The 12,071-nt window shown below is 36.1% G+C and overlaps 1 protein-coding gene across 1 annotated transcript in view; it reads left to right on the top strand.

Moving 5' to 3' along the window:
- Positions 1-12,071, top strand: part of csmd3b (CUB and Sushi multiple domains 3b) — a gene marked incomplete at its 5' end in the record, with an annotated part of 449,682 nt that overhangs the window by 130,871 nt on the left and 306,740 nt on the right. Inside the window, one exon of the mRNA XM_084131937.1 lies at positions 8,485-8,679. Within this exon, the coding sequence (XP_083988063.1) occupies positions 8,485-8,679 (195 nt within the window). The remainder of the gene's footprint in view (positions 1-8,484; positions 8,680-12,071) is intronic.

Raw genomic sequence — 12,071 nt, 5'->3', positions numbered from 1 at the left:
GCAAGTAACTTTGTGGGCGGATCTCGTGTGGAATATTTTTCCTTGTAATTATGTATGGTTTGCAAAAATGTGAACTGCTGCGTCTGTGTAGATGAGAGAAGCAAAGTGTATGTGCGTTGTGCACACGCTACATTATGGCCAAGCATGCGCCCTTAAAATAGCATCTGAATAACGCGCCACTGACTTTAGACTAGGTTTCTCCTGGTCTGTGGCGGAATTGTTTTCTGAAACTGCAAAATAGCACCAGGGAACGTTTGCGCCGGATCACGCCTCCTCTTTTCGCTGAACCGCCGCCGGGAGCGCAAGTTCATTCCCTAATTTACCGAGGTGCGTCTGTGGAGGGAAAAGTCTACTGTGCGTCGGGTGCAAAATAGGAATGATACATGCGTCGGTGTACAAAGTCAATTGCGCTGGGTGCAAGATAGGGCCCTATGTGTTTTTAATATGCTTTAAGACAAACCATGTGTAAATTCATAAGTCGACAGCATTGCTGAGTATTTTCTCCTTAAAACTGCAGTGAACCAAAGACAGTCTCAAAAACACGCTTTGAAACCGCTGGTGTTTCTGACGTCACAAACTACCTTGTAACCAATCAGATCAATGTGTGATCGTCAACGTGTGATCGTCAACGAGTGGATCTCTGAGCTGAGTGAGTGAGTGGAGGCGGGGCTCATTTGCATATTCATAGAACCTAAATGAGGCAATGGTATTGAGTTACATTCAAGCTATTTTAAGACATGAAGAATTTTTTTTCAAGGAAAATACGTTTAAATATGTCATTCTGGTGACCAAAGATGAGTTTCAAGGGATACAATTATTGATTACATTTTAGTAGCCTTACTTAGCATCTACATGTCAGCTTACTCTCATTAGAGTATTTGTAGACTGTTAGGGTTCAGGTTAGTAGAATAAGTTGACAAGAGTTACAGTACAGATGTGGCCTTTAGAAATGCGCGTTTTCTCCCGCGGCATTCGGCAATTCGTCTCGCATAGTCTCGCAGAATTCTGCAAGTGCTTTCGGGGGGGGCCTACTTAAAAAATCCCTCAATGTGTTTCGCTTCACAGAATATCCACCAGGTGGCGCATAAAAAACAACTTTACATTAGATTTTTTAGTTTACTTCACATTACGTCATGATTGTGAGAAAACATCCACAATAAAATATAAATTATAAATAGTAATAGACACAAATATTTACAGTAGGCTACTGTATTATACAGACATTTGAAAATATTTGTAAATGCAAAAGGTTCGTCAAAATTGTCTTAAGACAAGAAGGGGTATTGGACAACGTTTACGAATTTTTATATGCTTTGTCATTGCTGTGGTTTCCAGGAGATGAGTGCATGCAGAATATTTAACATGGCTTTTATTAAAACAGCATAGTGACGTTCTTGCCAGCGCATAACTTTTTTGTACAACTATTAAGATGATTGTGCATGCAATGCGCATTTATATAAGTGCAACAGAGAATTTAGTGTGAGCATAATACACGTGACTCTGCCTGTAAAAACCCAGCAGTATTTTTTTTATATATATAGGCTACACAAAATCATCCTAACATAATGAAAGGCTTAAATAATGCGACTTACCCAGATTCTTAATTCGTGCAGATATTTCTTGTGTGATTGTTCTTGGGCAGATATTTCTTGAGGTAATGTTGCAGTACAACGCGTAGCATTTATATTTTGGGCGCATCTGATTTGCCATTACATTATTAATAAATATTTTAATTGAACTGTCTTAATGAATTAAGCATAAAGATTTTTCCACGTTAGTCTCAGAATGTCCGGGGTTGGTTTGCGGTCTTGCCGACAGTTTGTAAATCTTCTAAATATTCATATTCACAAATTCCATACAAAGGGTGATCAACAGTTATGACTTCTAAAATAAAATAAAAATGACCAGATAAGAGGTATCTGATTGACAGTTTGACATGTTGTTTTAAAAAATAATTATAACATTATGGGGAAGTGGTATTAAATATTTGGTAACACATAATACAATTATTTTAATTACGCATTTTGATCAGTTTTGCTTTTACAAAATGTTCCCTGTTTTTTATATAATTAATTTAACCTGAGATGTGCGTTATATCGCTTTTTTATCATTCTTTGTGTTGTCGAATTTTGACACAGTTTCATTATTTGTTCATAATAATTTGATTCATAATTATGTCATTTTTTTCTAAAAGTATATTCTAAAGAAATACAAACACAGTGTACGTGTAGGCTACCCACCAGATTTCGTCATGAGTCATTTTGTACCCACCACTTTTAACTTCCGTTGACCGTTTTCAGTGGTTATGAGGAGCAATATGAGAGAAAAAATTGGTAATCATTGTCTGACACAACAAAAAAACATTATAATATTAATTTTATTTTAATTTTCGTGTTCGCATTTATGAGGGAAAAAACAACGTGTCAGTTTACGGTTATGGACGTGAGCGCTCTGAAAGCGGCACTAAAAGACTGCTTTAAAACTTTCACAGAGACCTCAAACAGAACAGCTGCCTTTCTTTAAATTGAATTTCATTTTGTATTAATTATATCTTAATTTTAATCAATGTTTCGTGAACCAATTGCCTGGATTTAAGAAGTAAATAAATATAGGCCTATAGCAGACAATCATGACATTGGAGGCGCCGGCGAGTGAACTGGAGTTCGTCTCATAAATGAACCGAAACTCGGCGTATAATACACATTCACAGCGTATTTAGACACATTTAGACGCATTCATAATCATTACTTTTACCGGATCTTTGTGGCAAGCTTTATGCGTGCGGCCGTGCGCTTGAGTGCGGCTATACGCTCATTACTTAATACAAAGCATAAGCCTCTTCCTGGCATGCAATCTAATCTACTAGGCTACAATGTCAGTTGGTTATATCAACATATGTCAAAGTAAGTTACGCGATATCAACAAATTAAGTTATAAACATTAATTTGAAATAACTTAAAGTGTAGGCTATAGTAGATTTGCTTAAATAGCATTTAAACAAGGAACTGCAAGGGATTAAAACCCCGCCCACGCGCTGGTGAAAACAGGAAAAAACGGTTTTCTTTTGATTCCCTGAGAGGAGATCGATTAGCATTGGGGTTTGAATCGGCAGACCTGGGGGGTGGGTGGTTGTAATTTCTTGACTCTGTGTCATGGTAGCAGCTAAAACAAGCAGCTAAAACAAAGACTGTGCAATTAATTACATTTTGGAAATAACTTCCTTCATGTCGTTTTATTTATACACTGTAAAAAAAAATTTTTTAATTTGTAAGTAAAGTATTAAATATGTTTTACAAACAATTGGTTTACAAACTCTTGGAGGTTTGTGGTTCAGAAGAGTGGTGCTTGTGCTTAGAGCTTAGTGCTTAGACTTGTGTTTTACCAAATTTCTCTCTCATATTGCTCCTCATAACCACTGAAAACGGTCAAAAAAATCTAACCAAAAGTCAAATTAATATGGACGGAAGTTAAAAGTGGTGGGTACAAAATGACTCGTGACGAAATCTGGTGGGTGCGTACCCACCGTCCCCACCGAAATCGACGCCTATAGGGAAACATGATAATATAAAAAGTACTATACAGTAATGCAGAAAAGCGCATTACAACCATGTTAAAGCTATTTAAAACGTTAAGATGCAAAAAGGAACTAAAGATAATGATATTGCGCAAATGCTCTCGGTCTCTTCAAAGGTCTTCGCAAATTATTGTGTTATAAGACTCAGTTATCATACATCACATCTCTTCTACTGTAAGTACACAGAAAAAAAAATAAGACAAATGATGCGCGTTTGAGTCGGATTTTTATGAAGAATATGTGACTGTTTATGTAACTGGCAAAAGAAAACATTGTCTTCGTCATACTTCGTCAACTCAGTATGGCCACATGAAACACGACTGCCATCTACAGGTTTTAGTATTTCCTGCGTCCAACACCTAATCCCCCTTCTGCACGATCCCGCAGAATTTCGGAAGTGCTCGCGGCATTCTTCTCTCTGAGACGCGCATTTTTAAAGGCCACATCTGTATAGTCGGTATAATGTCTGTTGGGGAGCATCAAAATAAAGTGTTCGCAGACATTAAGCAGACAGTCTACTAATATTATGACGACTGCTGGTTGACATAGTTACTCATAGTTAGTGGAAAGTCTAAAGTGGAGTATCGAATCAGTCGGAGAACTCCACGAGTAAAGACTGCTTAGAGGCGATTTCTAAGTGAAGCTGACACTGAGTCTGACGGTGACACTGGTTTGAAGGGCAGCGCTGATCTTTTACAGAAACTCTTTAGCGGCTGAAGAGAGGATGGTGATGGGCCAGTGAAGCTTAGATGTTATCCCGCTGTCACTGATCTCAGACCCCTGGAGAAGGCCAGACTCTCCCCGGGGCGGGTCTGTGTCACACTGACTTATCAGCAAGATTACTGGAAGATTTGTAACCTTTGCTTGAATCATCCTGGAATTCTGTCGGATGGCTTAGGCTTTATGCAAATATGAAGCAGGGGAGAGAAAGTTTACACTTTTGTAATGAGTAAGCATTTTCAAAAAGGGGAATATGGACAGATAATTACTTCTGAAAGCCTGTTTTCTTGATGAAGAGGTGTTGACCGGGTGGAGGTATGATGTTTGGTGGCTGTGTCCGTCATGTGTTCCTCTTCTCCGCTTGAGGTCCTGCCATTTGTCCCTGTCGTTTGCTTGTTTGGACCTCATGCTCATTCTGGACCGTCCTGTTGACCCTGGTTCCTTCATTCTCATGTTGCTTTTAATACATGGGTATATGTTTTATTTATTTTTATTTTTTTACTTGCTTATTTTGTTTAGGTGTTAGTTTTTTGTAAGGCACATTGAGCTTCTTCTTCTTCTATAAAATATGTTTAATATACAATTTGTACAGTAAATTATTAATATTAATTTATATTAATATCAATGTATTCTGTGGAAATTACATAATAAATGTACACTATTTAATGTTATTATTATTATTATTGCATTCTGTACAATATTGGATAATAATAAACACATTATTTTATTATTTTTATTATTTTATATTATTGTTTGGTTGTATGCTATTTAAAGTAGTGCATTTTATAAAACAATTTGTATAGCATTTATTATTATAAAAATGTGTGATTATTTATGATTATTTTTGTATTTATTTTGAAATAATAGAATAAATGTACACCATGTTATTATTTTATTTTTGTTGTTGCGTACAAATTAAAAGTAAATATCTATCTATCTATCTATCTATCTATCTATCTATCTATCTATCTATCTATCTATCTATCTATCTATCTATCTATCTATCTATCTATCTATCTCAAATTGCAAGGCACGACTGATCACATGATCCCAGTATGGCATCTCTCATTAGGACATGAGGATGAGCTGGAATGAAGGGAGAAAAAATGCTGAGTACACCTTTAAAAACACACTGTGTCCAGGCTTCGAATGTATTGTGACCAATATAGAGACACTCACTTAAAATGACAGAGCATGGAACGGACAGTTGGCTGGTTTTTGTTGTCTTTTCCGCTGATGTACCGGATCTCTCATTTTCGTTTCATTGATATTCCCGTCGGCCTCAATGACAAACGCGAGTGATCCATCACCACTCCAAATGGCAAAATTGACAGCCCTCAAGGGCTTTGAATGCCTGTTCTGCTGACACAAGATTATCACATTTATCCTTTTTTATTTAATCCCTCCAGTGTGACGCTTTTTCATATCCAATGCGGTGTTGGCGGTTGGATGCTTGTTCCTGAAACTCTCATTTCTCAAATGTGAATGTCAGCAGGTTATAATCAACACGATTAGCATGAAGAGAGATGTTCTCACACTTTTGTGCTTCTTTTTGTGCAATTTACAAACCAACCATCAGCACTAAGATCTTTAAATTATCCAGCTATAACATCCTGAGATCAGGGGTCACCGTCTTGACAAGCGAAGGGAGTGCTCGTCTTTTAATTCATCCTGACATAGCGGTAATTAGGGATATTAACTAAGAGGAGTTGCCAAGTGAAGAAGTAAGGACATGGATATGATTCTGTTCAGCAGTTGGAATGTGTGTCTCATGTCTTTTTCCATGAGTCCAGTGCATTGAAAGCATAATGTAGCTCATTATGTGAGAAAACTAGTGGTCTTATATGTTCATTTAAAGACGTATTGGCTTTTATGATATTTATGTCAATCATTAAAAAACACTAGCTGTGTTATGGATTATATTCTACATGTTCGAAGCTCCAGACATCATTACGAGGGAGACTTTTAGCTAGAAATCCATAACTTGCTGAGCATGTGTGAACACTTAAATAAAACCAAAGCCTCAGGGATGTAAACAGCTAATTACATCCTCAAATATTGTTGTAAAAAATGATGTATTAACATTTTGGCAAATAATTAATGTAGTTGCATTAGAACCATTTTATTTTATTTTGTGTGGTTAATGTTCCTGCTGTATTGTTTGATGTAATGAAGTAATTAATCTTGCTCGATAGATCCTCTGTTTGTTACTATTCTTGGCATAATCAGTATTTAATTCATAAAATAGACAAAAAAATGCAGTTTCATATTTTATATTCACTGTGCTCAGTACGCTCTGGTTTCCTTTATAATGCTCGTTGGGTCTTCAGAAATAAAGAAGTTTTAAGTCTCCAGTTTAAGGTCTATAAACAACAGCATGAAAAGCTTAACTAGGCCTCTGTTGTTAGAATTGTTTGTCTAAACCTTCTAAAAGTCATCAGTGAATTCATGGCCTCCTGCTAGCGGGACGTGTGCCGCCCAAGCTGTGTGTAACAGCACAATCAATGTACCTGTCTCTTTATTTCCTAAACTAGTCCCTGGGCCACATTCATTTCTAAGTGCTACCGCTCTGCCCTTGGTTCGGATCCAACCAGGACATAAAGCATGAATTGGTGATTAAATAACAAATAATTCAAATAAAAATGTTGTGCTTTTGCACCCATAGCCCTTGGCTTGTCAGCGTGGCTTGGTAATGGCGCCAAGAATCATTTTTGTTCACTGTGAATTACATTCTTAAATGTATGGTGGATAACTGGTCTGACTCAAGATTGAGAAATCTTCCCGTGCCAAGACTTTCTCAGTCAATAAATGAACAATAAATAACAAAATAAAATAAATAATAAAAAAAGTGTCATTCAGAACAGAAGTTTGGGGTAAGATTTATTTTATTTTATTTTTATTTTTTAAAGAAGTTAATAATTTTATTCAGCAAGGGCTGAAGTGAAATTGATCAAAAGTGACAGTAAATACATTTATAATGTTAAAGGGGTGGTATAATGCCCTTTTCACAAGATGTAAAATAAGTCTCTGATGTCCCCAGAGTGTGTATGTGAAGTTTTAGCTCAAAATACCCCACAGATATTTTTATATAGCATGTTAAAATTGTCACTTTTTGAGGGTGAGCAAAAACGCACCGTTTTGTGTCTGTTCCTTTAAATGCAAATGAGCTGCTGCTCCCAGCACAGGGGGCGGAGCTTCAACAGCTTGTGTCCTTTTACCTCACACACACATGCACTGGATATTTCAAAAACTTTTAGCCTTTTATGTTTAAACCGAAGTCATAAAGATGGAGAGACTGTAGAAGAAGTGACAACATGTAGACAACATTTCTGAATGGTTAGTTGATGAATTTATGAAGCTTATGTGTAGTTAACTATCTTCTAGTCATTGATTAGCATATTCTGTCATGATAATCTATAAATCGTGTTCAAGGGGGTGGGGTTTATGTAAATTTTAGGGTTAGTGATGTCACTAACCCTGGAGGAAGCTCGTGTAGTCTCTACCAGCCGTTTGTTGTAGTCCTTAAAAAGCGATTTCTTTAAAAGCAAATATCTCCCTTTGCTTTGAACTTTGAGCTTCATAACTTTGCAGATGTTGTTTATGCTCAAACAGCAACATTACACACTAACTAAAGTTAGAAAAGTGAAATCATAATCACCACCCCTTTAATTTCTGTAAAAAACAAATGCTGTTTTTTTTTTTTACTTTCTATTTATCAAGGGATCCTGAAGAAAAAGGATCCCTGTTAAAAAGATATATATTAAACAGCACAACTGTGATAAACATTCAACATTGATAATAATATAAGAAATGTTTCTTGAGCACCTAATCAGGCATATTAAAATGATTTCTGAAGGATCATTCAACAATCATTCAAGTGATGACATGACCAGAATACATTGCATTTTGAAATATATTCAAATAGATTGCTAAAACAATAACTTTATATTATATAGAAAAATATAATATATATATATATATATATATATATATATATATATATATTTTTTTTTTATTTTTTTTTTTTATCAAATAAATGCAGCCTTGTTGGGACATCTTTCAAAAACAACATACAGATCCCAAACTTTAGGATGGCAGTATATATTTATAAATGACATTATATATAATTGTGCAGTCTATATGTACGACCTCACGAATACAGTGCTAAAAGTGAACTTTTTCTCTTTTAGAATTGCAGAGCAGTTCTTGTGGGAACCCTGGCGTCCCGCCCAAAGGCATCCAGTACGGGACGCGCTTTAATGTTGGCGACAAGATCCGCTACAGTTGTGTGACGGGATATGTGCTGGACGGTCACCCTCAGCTCACCTGTGTGACCAATGCAGGCAATGCCGCCGTGTGGGACTTCCCAGTGCCCATCTGTAGAGGTAAGCAACACGTGACGTGCATGAGTGCGTGTGTGTGTGTGTGTGTGTGCACTGTTTCCCTGCATGAGTCTTTGATGTTTTCCTGTGTTCTTTTGTCCTTGAGGATGCTTGTGCATGTATGGGGGAAGAAATGGACGAGTGGCTATACCAGCGTATAGGCACTAGGTTATTAAGATTAAAAATGGTGCAGCCTTTCATTCTGAGGCCTCTTGAGCATTAGAAACACATCACATGTTTGCTCTTGTCAGCTCTTCCATTCCCATGTTTATATCCTATCCTTGTATTTCAATCTTCCATTCTTTCATTTAAGCGGTCCTTTTGCATCTTTTTGACTTTTTCAATCAGGTTTTGATTCCTCACTTTACTGGCCCACACTATTGTTTTCTGCATTAAAGATGAGTCAGGACTCTGTGTGTTTGTTGTGAATGTATCAAGATTTATGGTCCCATGTTCAGACCAATTATAATGTGCATTAGCCATGACCATTCTCAAATAAGAATCTCTCCATAGACAGCATGCGCCGGTTTCTGCTCCAGCGTGTTTAATAGAAAGGGGGAAATTACAGCGTCTGGATCATGCTTGCTTTGGTTGGACACAAATTGCAAAGCCAACTGTGCTTGAATAGAAAATAGCCTGAGGTACTAAAATGTGGAGCCTCAACCTGGCCCAGAATGCACTGGGGTATGGAGGAGCAGACCACTGTGTTTGCTGCACTTGTCATCTGGTGCTTTCTTAAAGGAGCAACAGCGCTTTTATGTCTGATGTGGTTTGGTTTTTGAATATTTTCTTGATTAAGTGTGGAATTGCATACAGTACCGTAGCATTGATGTGATTTTCATTTCACATTAAATGTAGGCTACTTCAGTACATTTTGTAATGCATGTTGGGTAGTGCATTAGTGCATTTAGTCATTGAATATTCATAAAAATATCACAGAACATTCTGAATTTTCTACCTTGACGAAAAGTGAATCTTTGTGTTAGATGGTATCTGGCCTTTTCCCCTTTTATGAGGAAAGGAGATTTTTACATAAAAGCAGATCGGAAATTATTTCCCCCGGGCAATTTACAGTGAACATTAATTTAAGATTACTTAAACCTTAAGTCAGGAGACCTTTAGAAATACTGTTTCCACAAATGTCAATGTTATGCTAAAACTCTGTAATGTATGCAACTCCGAGTATTTGTGGCCCACTGGCACTTTTCATTTCCACTTCTAATTGCATTATCAATGCTCTGGGTTAAAAGTGTGTGTGTGTGTGTGTGTGTGTGTGTGTGTGTGTGTGTGTGTGTGTGTGTGTGGGTGGGTGGGTGCGTGTGTGTGTGCGTGTGTGGGGGGGTGGGGTTGAATTGTGAACCTTTTTAGTAGGGTCCCAGGGAATGCTCCATTAGTTTGTTTATTTATTTATTTGTTTTTGCCTTACCTATAATCCACATATGCAAAGTTGATTGATAACATAACTGCAATTAAGTAGTAGCCTATAGTTAACAATTACTTGTTTACATAGTATTTTATATTATTTGAGCATATGGAACCTTATCAGTTTGACAGAATTTTCTACTTTAAAGTGCCATGTGACTCAACATTTTCTTATATTTAAAATTAGTTATTTCCTATTCCTTAATAATTCCTCAGTAATTCAAGAAGGTCCAGACGTTAAAGCTCTTGATTCTTGAACTTGTACTTGCCCTAATGAAAATGTACAATTTAGTTCAACTATGTTAAACAATATTTTATGTATTATATATTTTTTTTAATTCCTTTTGTTTTTAAATAACATATATATTTAAATATTTTAGTAGTAGTATTATTGTTTTTGTTGATGATCATCATGCTTATATATAAAAAAACAAAAACAAATAAAAGAATATAAAATATTTTAAATGTTTATATATAAATTATTTTTATATAATGTGTTTTTGGAATTGTTTATTTATTGTGATAACATATCTTTAAGTATTTTAGTAGTATTAGTAGTAGCAGTAGTAGTAGTATTGCTGTTGATGATGATGATTGTTATTATATATTAAAATAAAATATCAAATAATTGTTTAATTATATATACTATTTTAAATATACATAAATCGTTTTTATGTATTACATGTTTTATTGTTTATTTTTTAATAAGATGTATGTATTTAAGTATTTAGTAGTATTGGTGATGATGATGATTATTATATATTTCTGTAATAACGTATATTACAATAAGGTCTCATTTGTTAACATTAGTTACTGCATTAATTAACAAACTAACAATGAGCAATACATTCTTACAGCATTTGTTAACCTTTGTTAATAACATTAACTAAGATTAATAAATGCTGCCGAATTGTTCATCATTAGTTCAACAAATCTTGTTGTAAAGTGTTACCCATATATATAAGTGCATATTCGACATTTTGGTATCGACTGAAATGTTTCTGTCAGCGGTTTCTAACTTCAGGTTTAAGATTTGTTTCTCAAAATTGCTTGGTTGTGCATATCTCCATTCTCGGATGCCTTTGGCACAGTTGGTCAGTCTGTGGTATCAAGGCGTGAAATAGGCATGACAGCACTGTTACACAGGTATCCGAGCCCAAACAACAGTCACGGAGAGTTTTATTTAGCCAGGGTGGAAACTTTTAGCCCAGACATTACCAAACAATACGGTCAACACCCAATCTCATACTGCACAACGCTGCGGGACTTGTTTATCATAAAATATTCTCATTAGAGAGTTAGAGACCCTTAGAGAATTGACATTTTTACAATTTCCTAAGCATTTTCATTTTTTTTTTTTTTTAAACTGAGCAATGAAAAAAAGCCCTTAAAACAATCAGCAAAATCAATGCTGCTTTTTCATACCAAGAGGCAAATCATTTAGTTTCTGGACATCTTCCAGGCGAGCTCTCCGCATGTTTTATTAACATATCGAGTGGACTAATTTGGTCCAGTACATTTTGGCTGCTAATAAATGTTTGTGTATGGGCTCAGTCCTCTGCAGAGGTCAAGGATAACAAACTGGTAAACCCAAGCGAAATGGGCCGTCGTGTCTCGGCTGAGGGAATGTAGCTCTGTTAATCAGACAGATGTAAAATGGCATCATTTAGGCCAGCCACTGAATTTCCTGTTTGCTCCGATGGCTCAAGCCGAATGAAGTTGGCTCTTATCATCGCATGCCTTCGCTGTAAACAAGTCCAAAAACCTCGGCTGGAAACTGGTGCCTTTAAAGGTCAAGCATGTAGCGAGATGAAAATAACGTCAGTCTGAAGCTGGAACTGTAATGCGAGTCAGTTAATTAACCAAATCGATCATGTCGCTAATGAATGCATGTACGTATTTATGGCTTTGGATGATCTTTACCGTTCTCCACTAATGCTTATGCTCCTAAACCAATCCTTCTTAGCGAGGCG

Source organism: Abramis brama (genome assembly GCF_963993115.1).
Source record: "Abramis brama genome assembly, chromosome: 12".
In the NCBI taxonomy this organism is placed as follows: domain Eukaryota; kingdom Metazoa; phylum Chordata; class Actinopteri; order Cypriniformes; family Leuciscidae; genus Abramis; species Abramis brama.
Note: the sequence above shows the minus strand (reverse complement) of the source record. Positions and strands in the feature narration are given on the sequence as shown.